Source organism: Homarus americanus, unplaced genomic scaffold, assembly GCF_018991925.1.
Source record: "Homarus americanus isolate GMGI-L3 unplaced genomic scaffold, GMGI_Hamer_2.0 scaffold7585, whole genome shotgun sequence".
Lineage (NCBI taxonomy): Eukaryota > Metazoa > Arthropoda > Malacostraca > Decapoda > Nephropidae > Homarus > Homarus americanus.
This window is the reverse complement of record NW_024732384.1, coordinates 45,001-59,709: the sequence shown is the minus strand read 5'-3', so window position 1 is coordinate 59,709 and position 14,709 is coordinate 45,001. Positions and strand designations below refer to the sequence as shown.

At 45.7% G+C, this 14,709-nt stretch overlaps 1 protein-coding gene across 1 annotated transcript; it reads left to right on the top strand.

Moving 5' to 3' along the window:
* The first annotated feature begins 1,672 nt into the window (after positions 1 to 1,672).
* Positions 1,673 to 12,951, top strand: LOC121868468 (protein scarlet-like). Its single transcript, XM_042369126.1, has 13 exons — positions 1,673 to 2,111; positions 3,432 to 3,600; positions 4,548 to 4,596; positions 4,786 to 4,972; positions 5,186 to 5,356; positions 8,238 to 8,476; positions 9,275 to 9,483; positions 10,067 to 10,203; positions 10,294 to 10,518; positions 11,194 to 11,329; positions 11,606 to 11,711; positions 12,116 to 12,216; positions 12,749 to 12,951. Exons 1-13 carry the CDS (start codon positions 1,902 to 1,904, stop codon positions 12,919 to 12,921), a joined length of 2,112 nt encoding a protein of 703 aa, XP_042225060.1. The 5' UTR covers positions 1,673 to 1,901; the 3' UTR covers positions 12,922 to 12,951.
* The last annotated feature ends 1,758 nt before the right edge of the window (positions 12,952 to 14,709 follow it).

The window sequence follows — 14,709 nt, the reverse complement described above, 5'->3', positions numbered from 1 at the left end:
ATCTTCTTGTGTGGTGCTCCTCCAAGCGTTACGGTGTGGAGTAATCGTCTCCCGGGTGAGGGGATCGATTTGGCCTTTTTCAGGTTTGTCTTAAGACTTTCCTTATACCTCTTCAATTGCCCGCCGGCGTTACGTTTACTATTCGTTAGGTGACTGTAAAGTAGCTGTTTTGGCAGTCTACTGTCGTCCATGCGGGTAACATGGCCAGTCCATCGTAGTTGTTCATGGATAATGGTAGCCTCGATGCTCCTACAGTTGGTGTCAGCGAAAATACTGGCATTTGTTCTCTTGTCTTCCCAGCGAACTCGGAGGATGAACGTAGACCACGTTGGTGAAAGTTTTCAAGTGCCTTGAGGTGCCTCCTGTATGTGACCCATGTCTCGCTGCCATATAGCAGGGTGGGGAGGACCACTGCTCGATATACGTGTAACTTTGTAGATAATTTCAGCTCCCTACAGCTGAAGACACGGGTACGGAGTCCGCCCAAGGCATGAGATGCACATCTGATCTGATGTTGAATCTCTTCATCGATGTCCTCGGTGGTGGACTTGTGGGAGCCGAGATACCGAAAGTGGGTAACATTAGAGAGGGTAGTACCGTTAAGCTGGATGGATGGTGGAGGTGTGTCTGAACCAGGGGCAGGCTGAAGTAAAAGTATACGCATCTGTGTAGGTGTTCAGGATCTACTGTAGCTCGTGTTCAGTGTGAGCGACAAGGGTGAGGTCGTCTGCATACTGAAGTTTAGTAATGGAAGCTGCCGACAGACATACAGAGAGAGAGAGAGAGAGGGGGGAGGAGAGAGAGAGAGAGAGAGAGAGAGAGAGAGAGAGAGAGAGAGAGAGGTGCTAGTCTTGGAGGGTCAGACACGCTTATCCCTTTGCAGTCTGTTTCTCACACAAATCTCTATTCTTTTCTCCATATATCTTTATCTTGTAATCGTACTCATTATATTTCTATCTCTCCTTCTATCTCACTGCTATTCTCTCTCTATATCTAATAATAATAATAATGATAATAATAATAATGATGATAATAATAATAATGATGATAATAATACTACCACTATTACTACTACTAACAACAACCATTCCTTGGGTAACCCGCACCTCTATTAAATTTCATCTCTGTCTTGAACACCCTAACCAAACCTAACCTAACCAAACCTAACCTAACCAAACCTAACCAAACCTAACCTAACCTAACCAAACATAACCTAACCAAACCTAACCAAACCTAACCTAACCAAACATAACATAACCAAACCTAACCTAACCTAACCTAACCTAACCAAACATAACCTAACCTAACCTAACCAAACCAAACCTAACCTAACCTAACCTAACCCCCAGGTAGTGTTAGGGTGGTTAAACATCAGGGGAAAGGGGGGGGGGTTGACTCTGCCACCATTGCTTCACGAACCTCTCCCAGTATCTCTTAGACTCGGTACGTCTCCTGTGGCAGTAATCTCTCACAATCCCTCTGTTGTCTCTTGGCTCACACCATTATGTCCCTGCCAGAGAACGTGACCACCTGAATCATTGGCTCAGAGCATGTGACTACAACTGTGACGTAGTGACCTGTGATTGGTACCAGCCTGGGGTCGTGATGTAGTGATGGATGATTGGTTGAGCCAGTTTTTCTTGTTTCCTCTCAGTCACTGCCTTCACTTGGGGTCCAGTAGAAGCTCGGGGTGTTGCTCTGTCTCTCAGTTCTCTAGAGAAGGGAGGGGGCGAGGCGTAACTCCTACTCCTTCCTGGTGATATGAAGTAGAAACAACGGTCTTATCTCCTACCAGTGACCCGGAGAAGGATTTTGGAGGGGTAACTACTCAAAGAATTCCAACACGTTATATCTGTCGCATCCCGGAGTATAGTTGGTCTCTCCTCGACGTCGCCACCGTCATGAGTGATATGGGGAGCGAGCTGGGGAGTGACGAGCCCAGGAGGCGGTCACTCCCGACGGATGAGTTCCTCTATACAGGGAATCCCAACCTTATGGGGATACCCTTCTTCAGACACCTGCGGGAGCTGGAAGGTGACCAGGAGGACCGCGCCTCACTCCTCGACTCGGCTCAGTTCGTGTCCACCTACGACTCTTCCGACGAGACTGGGGTGAGTGTTAGTATCTGGGGGAGGGGGGGTCAATGTGGCCCTATGATGCAGTGCCACATGCAGAACCAAACCTAACCTAATGCTAACCTAGAATAACCTAACGTTAATCTAAACTAATCTAATACAACCTAAACTAAACGAACCTAACCTAACCAAACCTATCGTAACTCAGCCTAACCTAACCTAACCAAACCTATCGTAACTCAGCCTAACCTAACCTAACCAAACCTATCGTAACTCAGCCTAACCTAACCTTACGCTTATCGGTATTGTTATCGTTTCGGTCATCCAGTCAATTTTAAGGTTAGGTTAGGCTGAGTTACGATAGGTTTGGTTAGGTTAGGTTAGGTTAGTTTAGGCTAGGTTAGGTTAGGTTAGTTTAGGTTAGGTTAGGTTAGGTTAGGTTAGTTTAGTTTAGGCTAGGTTAGGTTAGGTTAGGTTAGGTTAGGTTAGGTTAGGTTAAGTTATGTCAAGTGAAATAAGAAAATAATTAATTACTATATAGGATAAATAAATGTTTAAATAATAAAGAAAATATACATACATACATACAAACATACATACATACATACATACATACAAGTTGGCTATAACTATATGACCAAATGATTTATTATGTTTGATATATATTAAATGCATTTCTATATCATCTATATATTTATTACAGTGATATATATATTTTACTGTGTCAATATATCATCATAATCATCATCATCATCATCATCATTCTACTGCTTAACTCTCCCTCATCCCCCTCACTCTCCCACCCTCCCTCATTCTCTCCCTCACCCCACACCCTCCCCCATTCTCTCCCTCACCCCACACCTCCTTCACTCTCCCTCACCCCCACACCCTCCCTCACTCTCCCCTCACCCCACACCCTCCCTTCATTCCTCTCCCCCCCACCCCCACACACCCTCCTTCATTCTCTCCCCCCACCCCCACCCTCCCTCACCTCCCCTCCCACCCCTCCCACCCCTCCCCTCATCCCCTCTCCCACCCACCCTCCTCACCTCTCCCCTCACCCCACACCTCCTCCCTCACCTCCTCCCTCACCCCCACACCCCTCCCCCTCATTCCTCTCCCCCACCCTCCCACCCTCCCCCTCATCTCTCTCCCTCACCCCCACACCTCCCTCATTCTCTCCCCCACCCCCCACCCCTCCCTCATTCCTCTCCCCACCCCCACCCTCCCCATTCTCCCTCACCCCCCACCCTCACTCTCTCCCCACCCCCACACCCTCCCCCATCTCTCCCCTCACCCCCACACCCTCCTCCCTCACCCCCACACCCTCCCTCACTCTCCCTCACCCTCCAACAGTCAGGAGTGGAGCTGGTACAGAGACCAACCACTAGATATGGAACCTGGAAGAGCATAGAGGAAGGCATCACCCTGACCTGGCGTGACCTCAACGTGTACGTCCCTCAGAGAAGACCCTGGTACAGGAGACACGGCAAGCACAAGCCATTCAAGAGGGTGCTGAATAATGGTGAGTCTGTCTGTCTGTCTGTCTGTATGTCTGTCTATCTGTCTGTCTGTCTATGTGTCTGTCTGTCTGTCTGTCTGTCCCTCAAGAAGAAAACCTTGGACAGAATATTCGATAATCATTATAACTCTTTAGGAAGGTTGAGAAAAAAAGTGAATTATATCTGTGTGTGAGAGAGAGAGAGAGAGAGAGAGAGATAATATCCCACCGAGTGTATTATTCTCACCTAAGACCCACTCCTATAGTGAAGATCACGAGTTTTTTCAAAGATCTTTACTGTAGTCAAATCTTCCTCCCTCCCTCCCTCCTTCCTTCCCAACTAGCGACAAATATAAATTCCTATACGTTTCTAAATTAAATTAAATCAAAATAGTCTTTATTTATTAATTTTATTTAGAAACTCAACGTAAATACAGTGAAGATAGTCATTTAAAATCATTTCGATCATCTAAGGATATAGGTTTTACGCGGTTGTCATCGGAGTATAAGCGACCCAAACATACCTGCGTTCGAAGACATGGCGGAAAATTTGAGATGTTTTTTAGGTGTTTTAATTAATATCTCTCGGGTTTTCTGTATTTTTATATATATTCATTATATTTTTCTGTGTTCGCTATTTATTAATGTTTGTTGCATTTGCCTGTTTATTTATTTTTATTGTCATTAGTTAAAAGTTTTGCTTATTCTCTCTGTCATTCCTCAGTCTCTCTTTTTCTCATTTGTTCTATCTTTACTTATATAATTCTCTCTATCTCTCTTATTTTCTCTATTATTATATATTCCTCCCCTCCCTCTCTCTTTCTCTCTCTCTCTATCACTTTCTCTCTCTCTGTCTGTCTGTCTCTCTATCACTTTCTCTCTCTCTGTCTGTCTGTCTGTCTGTCTGTCTCTCTACAGATGAGCTACTGTAGTTAGTGTTGTATTAAACGTGTCCTGTTGTTGTGTTACAGTGTCGGGAGCTGTTAGGCCAGGCAGTCTTGTAGCTCTCATGGGGGCCAGGTGAGTATCTGTCTGTCTGTCTGTCTATCAATATCTGTCTATTTCTCACTGTCTGTCTGTCCAATCCATCTGACCATATCCACATTTGTAATCCATCTAATTATATCAGACCTACTAATCCATCTAATCTTACCCACATCATTATATCCATCTGTCTAATCCACCTCACCCATATCCACATACACTCAGCGGTGCGGGTAAATCCACGCTCATGAACGCTTTGGCTCACCGAACGCCTGGCGAAGTGGTGATTGACGGCGACATATTGGTGAACGGCCACCGAGCTAACAGTAGTATGAACGCCCTATCAGGTTACGTTCACCAGGATGACATCTTCATCGGCTCCCTCACCGTCAAGGAACATCTTACGTTCATGGTGAGTATTGGGGGAACAGGGGGGTAGGGTGGGGTGGGGTGGGGTGGGGTGGGGTGGGGGGGGTGTACGTTTATGGTGTTATTATTATTATTATTATTATTGTATGCTACTGTCATTGTTATTTGTTTTATTATATCTTATTCTTGTTTATTATTATTATTATTATTTGTAAATTGATACTACTACTACTATTATTACCACCATCTTCGCCAGGCTCGGTTAAGGATGGATGTTAGGACTTCCGCCTCAGAGCGAAGGATGAGGATACAGGAATTAGTGAAGGAGTTAGGACTGACGAAGGTGCAGGACTCTCGCATCGGGACGCCAGGGCTGGACAAATCTCTCTCTGGGGGCGAACGGAAGAGACTCGCCTTCGCTACTGAGGTAAGGAGGTGTTGGTAGCCCTGTGTGGTGGGGTGTGGAAGGGTTGGTAGGCCTGTGTTGTGGGGTGTGGAAGGGTTGGTAGGCCCGCTGGGGTGTAGGCCCTGTGGTGGGGTGTGGAAGGTTGTAGGCCTGTGTGGCCAGAGAGTGGGGAGGGCCCTGTGTTGTGTGGGGGTGTGGGAGTTGGTAGGCCTGTGTGGTGGGGTGTGGGGGTTGGTAGGCCTGTGTGATGGTGTGAGGAAGGGCTGGTAGGCCTGTGTTGTGGGGTGTGGGGTTGGTAGGCCTGTGTTGTGGGGTGTGGGTGGGCCTGTGTGTGGGGTGTGGGAAGGGTTGGTAAGCCTGTGGTGGGGGTGTGGAAGGGATGGTAGGCCTGTGTGGTGGGGTGTGGAAGGGTTGGTAGGCCTGTGTTGTGGGGTGTGGAAGGGTTGGTAGGCCTGTGTGGTGGGGTGTGGAAGGGTTGGTAGGCCTGTGTTGTGGGGTGTGGAAGGGTTGGTAGGCCTGTGTGGCAGAGAAGAGTGGGGTTGGTAGGCGTGGATGGCCTAGGAAGAAATTGGCACCTCTGGGTAGAAATGTACAGGTAATAAAGCTTGACCTTCGTGGGCAGGTTGACCCTCAGAAGACAGGTATTTTAGACAGGTCCCTACGCACACCTGTCCCTCTCGTCAACTCATCAACAGTAATCAGATATTTCTATTTTTATTTGTTAAGGTCCACTGATAAGTTAGACGTCACCTGTGCAGATGTATACCTGGACACACCCATTATAGTCTGAAATAACACGTATCTTAACTACTTCTCTCATTTTAACCCAAACAGTCGTAATAACAAGTAAAATATCCTCCGTGTTTGAATGTCTGTCTGTCATCAAGAATAATTTACATCTCACGGGTAAGAAAAAAGAATTACGTACACATAAACTAAACATCTTAACACACTCACACCTGCGGGTCACACACACACACACCTGCGGGTCACACACACACACACCTCCATGACAACAAGATCTTCTCACATACCAGGGCGGCCGGGAAGGGGGAGGCCACTGGTGTCGATTCATAAGAACATAAGAATGGTGGAAACTGCAGCGGGCCTATTGGCCCATACTGGGCAGTCCCGTTGACACCCAACCCCTATTGCTCATATGGGCATCCAACCTATGTTTGAAGCTATGCAGTGTATTCGAGTTAATGATGATATTTGGTAACTTGTTTCATTCATCCACTACTCTGTTTCCAAACCAATGTTTACCTATTTCACGCCGAAATCTAAATTTGTCTAATTTAAAACCATTGTTACGAGTTCGCTCCTGGTTGGACAGTTTGAGTACCTTAGTAATGTCCCCTTTGTTCAGCCCTGACTTCCGTTTAATTGTACACCTCTATCAGGTCGCCCCTCGCTCTACGTCTCTCGAGGGAGTGCAAATTAAGATGCTTTAACCTGTCTCTATACTCAAGGTTCCTAATGCCCGGGATTAGTCTTGTCATTCTCCTCTGAATTCTTTCCAAGGATTCTATATCCATCCTGTAATACGGTGACCAGAACTGAACTGCGTAATCCAGGTGTGGTCTCACAAGCGCAAGATACAGTTTTAGGATGACCTCCTAGTCTTGTAACTAACACTCCTTTGTATGAACCCAAGTACTTTATTAGCCTTGTTACGAGCAAACACACATTGTTTACTTGGCTTAAGGTTCCTACTTATCATTACTCCTAAATCTCTCTCGCAATCGGATTTCTCAATGGCATCGTTGTTCATCTGGTAACTGGTTTCCCTGTTTACATCTCCTATACCGAGTACTTTACATTTGTCCACGTTGAATTTCATCTGCCATTTTTCAGACCATTCGAAAATTTTTTTTAGATCTTCCTGTAGTTTTGCGGAGTCCTCGTCAGATTTAATAACACTTCCTATTTTAGTGTCATCAGCAAATTTACTTATGTTGCTGTCTATGCCGATATCTATGTCGTTTATGTATATAATAAATAATAATGGTCCAAGTACTGAGCCTTGGGGAACTCCACTAGTGACGTTGCTCCAATGGGACTTAGTGCCGTTAATGCTCACTCGCTGTTTCCTGTCCTGTAACCACGCCCTAATCCATTTAAGGATATTACCTTTGATGCCATGTGCTTCTACCTTTCTAATTAGTCTTTCGTGGGGGACTCTGTCGAAGGCTTTGCTAAAGTCGAGATATACCACATCATAATTGTGCCCCTCGTCCACCGATTCGAAAACTGATGAAAAGAATGTTAATGGATTAGTTAGACATGAACGCCCGCTTGTGAAGCCATGCTGGGAATCATTGATCAATCGGTGCTTCTCCAGGTGATTTCGAATAGAGTTTGAAAGTGATTGCTTCCAGTAATTTGCCTACTATTGATGTTAGACTGACTGGACGGTAGTTAGAGGATAGTGGTCTATCTCCCTTCTTGAAAATCGGTATTACATTCGCTATCCTCCAGGATTCTGGTACTACACCTGTTTTTAAGGACATGTTAAACAACTTTGCTAAGGGCATACTAAGCTCTTTCTTACGTTCCTTTAATCCTCTGGCAAATATCTCATTGGGACCAGGTGACTTATTAGGCTTTAGTTTGTCTATTTGCTTACCAACATCGCTACTAGTCACTACTATCTCGCTTAATTTACTTTATTCACTATCTCTGAATAGTGTCGGAGCCCCGGGTATCATGTTTAGATTCTCGGTGGTGAAAACTGTTGTCTGATTAATACCAAGAATAATTCCCTTTACCTTGTGTATTTTTCGCTGTGACAGATAAAAAGAGACACCATATCACCCGTCTCTTTATTATCTCCTGTTAAGAACCACAGACAGACAACTTGTTACCCGTCAATAACTTACCGTAAACTCCCTCTCGACAGATCCTGACAGACCCGCCCCTCCTCTTCTGCGACGAGCCCACCACAGGTCTCGACTCCTTCAACGCCAAGAAGCTGGTGAAGATGATGAGAGAAATGGCCGCCAGGGGGAAGACCATCGTGTGCACCATCCACCAGCCCTCCACCGAAGTCTTCCTCATGTTCGATAAGCTCCTTCTGCTGGCTGAGGGGCGCCTGGCGTACATAGGGTCATCCTCGGGCGCCCTCGAGTTCCTTGACGGGTGAGGGACAAAACCAATCCATCTGCTTTAGTCACCCCTCCCTCACCTCCCCCCCCACCCCTCCCTCACCTCTTCTTCACCCCTCCCTCACCTCCCCCCCCCAACCCCTACACTATATACAGGTAACCGATGACACCTTTACAAACGGTGTACGGTCAGGGTAATACTCACCTGTCCCTATTTAGTACAGTATATGATTTATTAATGATTTACCATGATAGCTTACCTGTATCCTGTCACCTTATGTCACCTCTAACATGTTATTCATTTCACCAATCATGTTATTTAGGATTTATGATGGAATTTTTTACTTGATAATTTTTCTTTTTCAAATTTCGTCACGTATTTATAACCCTGATTACGTATTTCTAAATCCGTTCATGTATATTGGAAGATTAAGTCCCCAGCTTATTTTATCTGATGATTAAACACACTCATGTTACTTGGGAGGGTGTAGGTTAGGTTAGGTTAGGTTAGGTTAGGTTAGGTTAGGTTAGGTTAGGTTAGGTTAGGTTAGGTTAGGTTAGGTTAGGATTAGGGCAGTTAATCTTAAAGTGAAATAAAAAAAAACCCTCGCCCCATTCCTCCCCCTCTCACTTCCCACTCACCACTGACCCTCCTCAACCCCTCCAACCCACTCACCCTCTCCTCATCCGCCTCACCTCACTCACACCCCTAACCCACTCACCCTCTCCTCATCCACCTCACCTCACTCACACCCCTAACCCACTCACCCTCTCCTCATCCGCCTCACCTCACTCACACCCCTAACCCACTCATCCCACTCACCTTCCACAGACTGGGTCACAAATGCCCCTCCACCTTTAACCCTGCCGACTACTACATACATACCCTGGCGGTTCACCCAGGTCACGAACTGAGGTCCCGAGAACGTATCAAGAAGATCTGTGACAACTTCGCCGTGTCCCCGTACGCTAAAGACGTTGACTTGATTATACAGTACCAAGATAACATGAGTCTACAGTATAAGGATAGCGAAGTGAGTTATCTCTTGTTGTGGTGTTGTTTTAGTTATTGTTAGTATTATGATTGTTGTTATTGTTACTTCTACTATTACAAATGCTATTATCATCATTATTATTATTATTGTTATATGTCTGTTGCTATATATCTATCTATCACGGCTCTGTCTATGTCTGTCTGTCAGTAAAGTATCTGTATATCATGTTACAGAAGGCCACTACTTACTCCGGAGTGTATCCTGCCTCCTCCACCACGACCAGCACGGTGAGTCACTGGTGGAGGGAAGGAGGGAGAGAGGGAGTGAGAGAGGGAGAGAGGGAGGGAGAGAGGGAGGGAGAGAAGGTGGGAGGGAGGTAGGGAAAGGAGAGATTTAGACTATTATAATGACAAACTTTATTATTATTATTATTATTATTATTATTACGTGGTCATGACGTCACTAGTAAGACCGCTTTGTTTACATTGTATTAAGAGACTACGAGCCTAATGTTTATTTTTTGTCACCCTTTCAGGAATCGATTGTCAATGTCATGAAGAACGTACCGTAAGTGTCCTTGTACTTTGTCAATAAATTATACATAAGTTATACATATTTTACTACTGTTACTACTACTAACTACTACCACTACTACTACAGGCGTCTTCCTAACTGGTGGATTCAGCTGTATTGGCTCACCTGGCGTTCACTGCTCGACTCATACAGGAATCCCGATGTTCACGCCATTAGAATACTCCAGAAAATTGTGAGTAGTGATGAGAGAGAGAGATTCGAAAATCCTACTACGACTACCACCACTCCCACTAACCACCCCCCTCCCTCCCTCCTTACACAGATAATGGCACTACTGATAGGCGTCTGCTATACAAATGTGACCCTCAACCAGGCAGGGGTACAGGATATTGAAGGCGTGTTATTCATTTTCATCACCGAGAACACCTTCCCCTCCGTCTACGCTGTTCTAAATATCTTCCCCCAGGAGCTGCCTCTGTTCCTACGGGAGTATAAGAACGGCATATATAGATGTGATATTTATTACATCTCTAAAATGTTATCTATGGTAAGTTTGGTAAGTGTGGGTCAGGGTGTGGGTGGATGGGTGGGTGTGGGTGGATGTGGGTGTGTGGGTTGGTTGGGTGTGGTTGGGTGGGATGGAGTGAGTGAGTTTAGATCATCGTTCATTATAAGAGAGAGAGTAAGTACGTAAAGATGCTAACCTAACCCTAACCTAACCTAACCTAACCTAACCTAACCTAACCCTAACCTAACCACGGACCAAACTTAACCTCAGCAGTCCTTAACCTAACATCACATCACCAGGCACCTCACCTCTCCTCACCAGGCAGGCACCTCACCTCACCTAGGCACCTCACCTCACTTCACCTCCACCTCACCAGGCACCCTCACCCTCACCTCACTCACCTCACCAGGCACCTCACCACCTCACCAGGCACCTCACCACCCCACCTCACTTCACACCTCACCTAGGCACCACCTCACCTCACCAGGCACCTCACCCCACCTCACCTCACCAGGCACCTCACCTCACCTCACCAGGCACCCCACCTCACCCTCACCAGGCACCTCACCTCACCTCACCAGGCACCACCTCACCAGGCACCTCACCTCCACCTCACCTCACCTCACCAGGCACCCCTCTCACCTCCTCTCACCTCACCTCACCTCACCTCACCTCACCTCACCTCACCTCACCACCTCACCACCTCATCACCAGGCACCGGGGTTCATCATGGACCCAGTCATCTTCGTCACCATCTGCTATTGGATCGTAGGCCTACAGCACCAGGCCTACCAGTTCTTCATGACCGTCCTCATACTGATCTTCACCACCAACACCGCCTCTGCTTGTGGTAGGTTAAATAGTGGTAGGTGTTGGGGGGATTGTGGTAGGTAGAAGGGGGCATTGTGGTAGGTGTTGGAAGAATTGTGGTACTGAATAATAGTGGTAGGTGTTGGTAGGGATAAATTTGAATGATATTGTTATATAAAGTATAAAGCAATATTCTTAACAACCATCACCACCATTAACACCACTACCACTAACACCACCACCACCACCATCACCACTAACACCACCACCACCACCCCCACTACCACCACTAACACCACTATCCTCCCCCCTACAGGAGCGATGTTCTCAGCCCTGTTCGACAGCCTCCCTTACAGCATGGTCATCTTAATACCCTTTGACATGATGCTCCTTATCTCCGGCGGTCTCTTCATTAACCTCAGGTGAGACACCCTTACCTGGGAGGCTCTATCTCTCCGTTACCTCTCACTGGTATCTCTTAGTTGCTATGGTCTCATGTTTCTCAGTAATTATCACCAATCGTAAGAGAGAGTAGATTGATTTTTTATAGGTCGAGAATAAAGTTGTTGATTATTATTATTATTATTATTATTATTATTATTATTATTATTATTATTCTTTCTTCCTCCCTGACTCTCCCTGACCCTCTCCCTCCGTCTCACCCTCCTTCCCTCCCTCCCTGATTCTCCCTGACTCTCCCTCCGTCTCTTCCTCCTTCCCTCCCTCCGTCTCTCCCTCCTTCCCTTCCTCCCTCCCTGACCCTCTCCCTCCTTCCCTCCCTCCCTGACTCTCCCTCCCTCCCTGACTCTCCCTTACTCTCCCTCAGCACTATGCCGTGGTACATAGGGTGGGTCAAGTACCTCTCGTGGTTCATGTACAGCAACGAAGCTCTCACCATCACCCAGTGGAAGGGTGTCCAGGAGATTGGTAAGTCTATGGTTGTTTTGATTGTTTGATTGGTTAGTGAGTCTTGCCTTGATTGGTTGATTGGTTAGTGAGTCTTGCCTTGATTGGTTGATTGGTTAGTGAGTCTTGCCTTGATTGGTTGATTGGTTAGTGAGTCTTGCTTTGATTGGTTGATTGGTTAGTGAGTCTTGCCTTGATTGGTTGATTGTTTAGTGAGTCTTGTCTTGATTGGTTGATTGGTTAGTGAATCTTGCCTTGATTGGTTGAGTGACTAACTACCAACCCTACAGAATAATTGACTTAATTAATGATGATTATTTTAACTTTGCTAATTAATTATCTAACTCCTTGTTTAATTACTTGATTATACTTAATACTCTCATTCTTTGATTAGTTGGATTAGTTAATTATCAACTCAGAAATAGACTAAATAATTGATTAACTTTTACATAATAAATACAATAATAACCTAACCTAACCTAACCTAACCTAACGTAACCAAACCACACCCAACTAGACCTGACCTAACCTGTGACCTTCCCGTGACCCCCAGAGTGTGACACAGCCCCTGGAGTGCCTTGCCTAACAACGGGAGACGAGGTTATTAACAAGTTTAGCTTCAGTAATTGGCACCTACCTTTTGACCTGTCGTTAATGGCACTGCTCTACCTGGGGTTTCATATAATTGGTTTCTGCGGTCTGTACTCACGAGCCAGGAGGAAGTAGAGGAGGAGGAGGAAGAGGAGGAGGAAGAGGAAGAAGGAAGTTAAGGAAAGGAAAATAAGAAAAGAAGAAGAAGAAGAAGAAGAAGAAACAACTAGACAGGGAAGAAGATGCTAGGAAGAGAATGGTGGATGAAGAAGAAACAAGATGAAGGAAATAAGGAAGAGGAGAGAGAGAGAGAGAGAGAGAGAGAGAGAGAGAGAGAGAGAGAGAGAGAGTGTTACAGTATCACTTTGTTTTATTTTACATACATACATACACACATACATACACACATACATACATACATACATACATACATACATAAATACATACATACACACATATACATACATACAAACATAGAGAAACACACATATGCAATCTCTCATACGTACAAACACACACATACACAGACACAAACACACACACGTACACAGACACACACACACATACACAGACACACACACACTTAGTCATTACTATAAAAAAAAGAATTAATTAAATAAAACCCAATAAATGTGTATTATTATCCATCAATGGTGTAACAATTATTAACTGTTGTTGTTAGGAGTGTGTGTGTGTGTGTGTCTGTCTGTCTGTCTGTCTGTCTGTCTGACCCAGCTTGGAGAAGGACTTTCCCCCTAGTGCTCCCGTTAGAGACCAAGGAAAATGGCCGCCTTGGATCGTTGTGTCTTGGGGGAAGAGGAGGGGAGTGTGAGGAAAGACGACCTCCTGGCCACACTGTTAAGGCTGCTGGGGCAGTTGAGGAGTGAGGTTGACGCTCTAAAGGGGGAAAATGAAGCCCTCAGGAGCAGGCGTGGAGAGTGGTTGTCTCCAAGGGGACTAGGGTCAGGCTCAGGAAAGCTGACCAGGGTGTGGAGTGTAGTAACCCTTACCAGGTGCTGCAGGAAGCTGGCGAGGAAGAGAAGAGGCAGGACGGTATGGTTCAAGGAGAGGAAAGGGCAGTTGTACAAACCCTGCCCACAGGTAAGGTCGTGGTAGTTGGTGACAGCCAGGTGAGGTTTGTAGATAGGATTTTTTGTGTAAGAGACAGGAAACGTAGGACTAGGGTATGTTTTCCTGGGGCTGGGATAGGGCATGTAGCTGAGAGGTTAGACAGGGTTTTGTCAGGGGAGGGTACCAATCCAGTAGTGTGTCTTAGAGTGGGAGGAAGTAGCGACATAGGTAAGGTTAGAGTGAGAACTTTTCAAGAGGTACCAGGGCGCTGGAAGATTAGAAAGATAAAGGGAGGGTTCAGTTCTGGTGCCCATATTATAGAATGGATATAAATTCACTAGAGTCGGTGCAGCGAAGAATGACAAAAATGATTCCGGGACTTAGAAACCTTCCATATCAGGATAGGTTAAAGAAACTTAACTTGCATTCCCTAGAAAGACGAAGAGTGCGGGGAGATATGATAGAAGTATTTAAGTGGGTGAAAGGAATCAATAAAGGGGATATAGATAAAGTTCTTATAATATCCGAGCAGGATAGGACTCGGAGCAACGGATTAAGTTGGATAAGTTTAGGTTTAGGAGGGAGATAGGAAGGAACTGGTTCACAAATAGGGTGGTGGACGAGTGGAACAAGCTTAGCAACTTTGTAGTAAGTGCTGGAACCTGGAAAGTTTAAAAGGAGGCTAGATAGATTCATGGATGATAGAGAGTGGTAGTAACTCTCGACAGGAGTTGCTATGCAGGCCACAACCCGGCGAATCATATTTTCTTATATTCTATGTGTGTGTGTGTGTCTGTGTGTCTGTCTGTCTGGATACATTTATGACTCATTAAACATGTCCAGCTTATTATG

Bases quoted from the DNA above. Each gene is read 5' to 3' on its own strand.
- LOC121868468 (XM_042369126.1), top strand. From the start codon at position 1,902: ATGAGTGATATGGGGAGCGAGCTGGGGAGTGACGAGCCCAGGAGGCGG. The intron at 3,601-4,547 runs GTGAGTCTGTCT...GTTGTGTTACAG, and splicing joins CAAGAGGGTGCTGAATAATG to TGTCGGGAGCTGTTAGGCCA. The intron at 5,357-8,237 runs GTAAGGAGGTGT...CCCTCTCGACAG, and splicing joins GACTCGCCTTCGCTACTGAG to ATCCTGACAGACCCGCCCCT.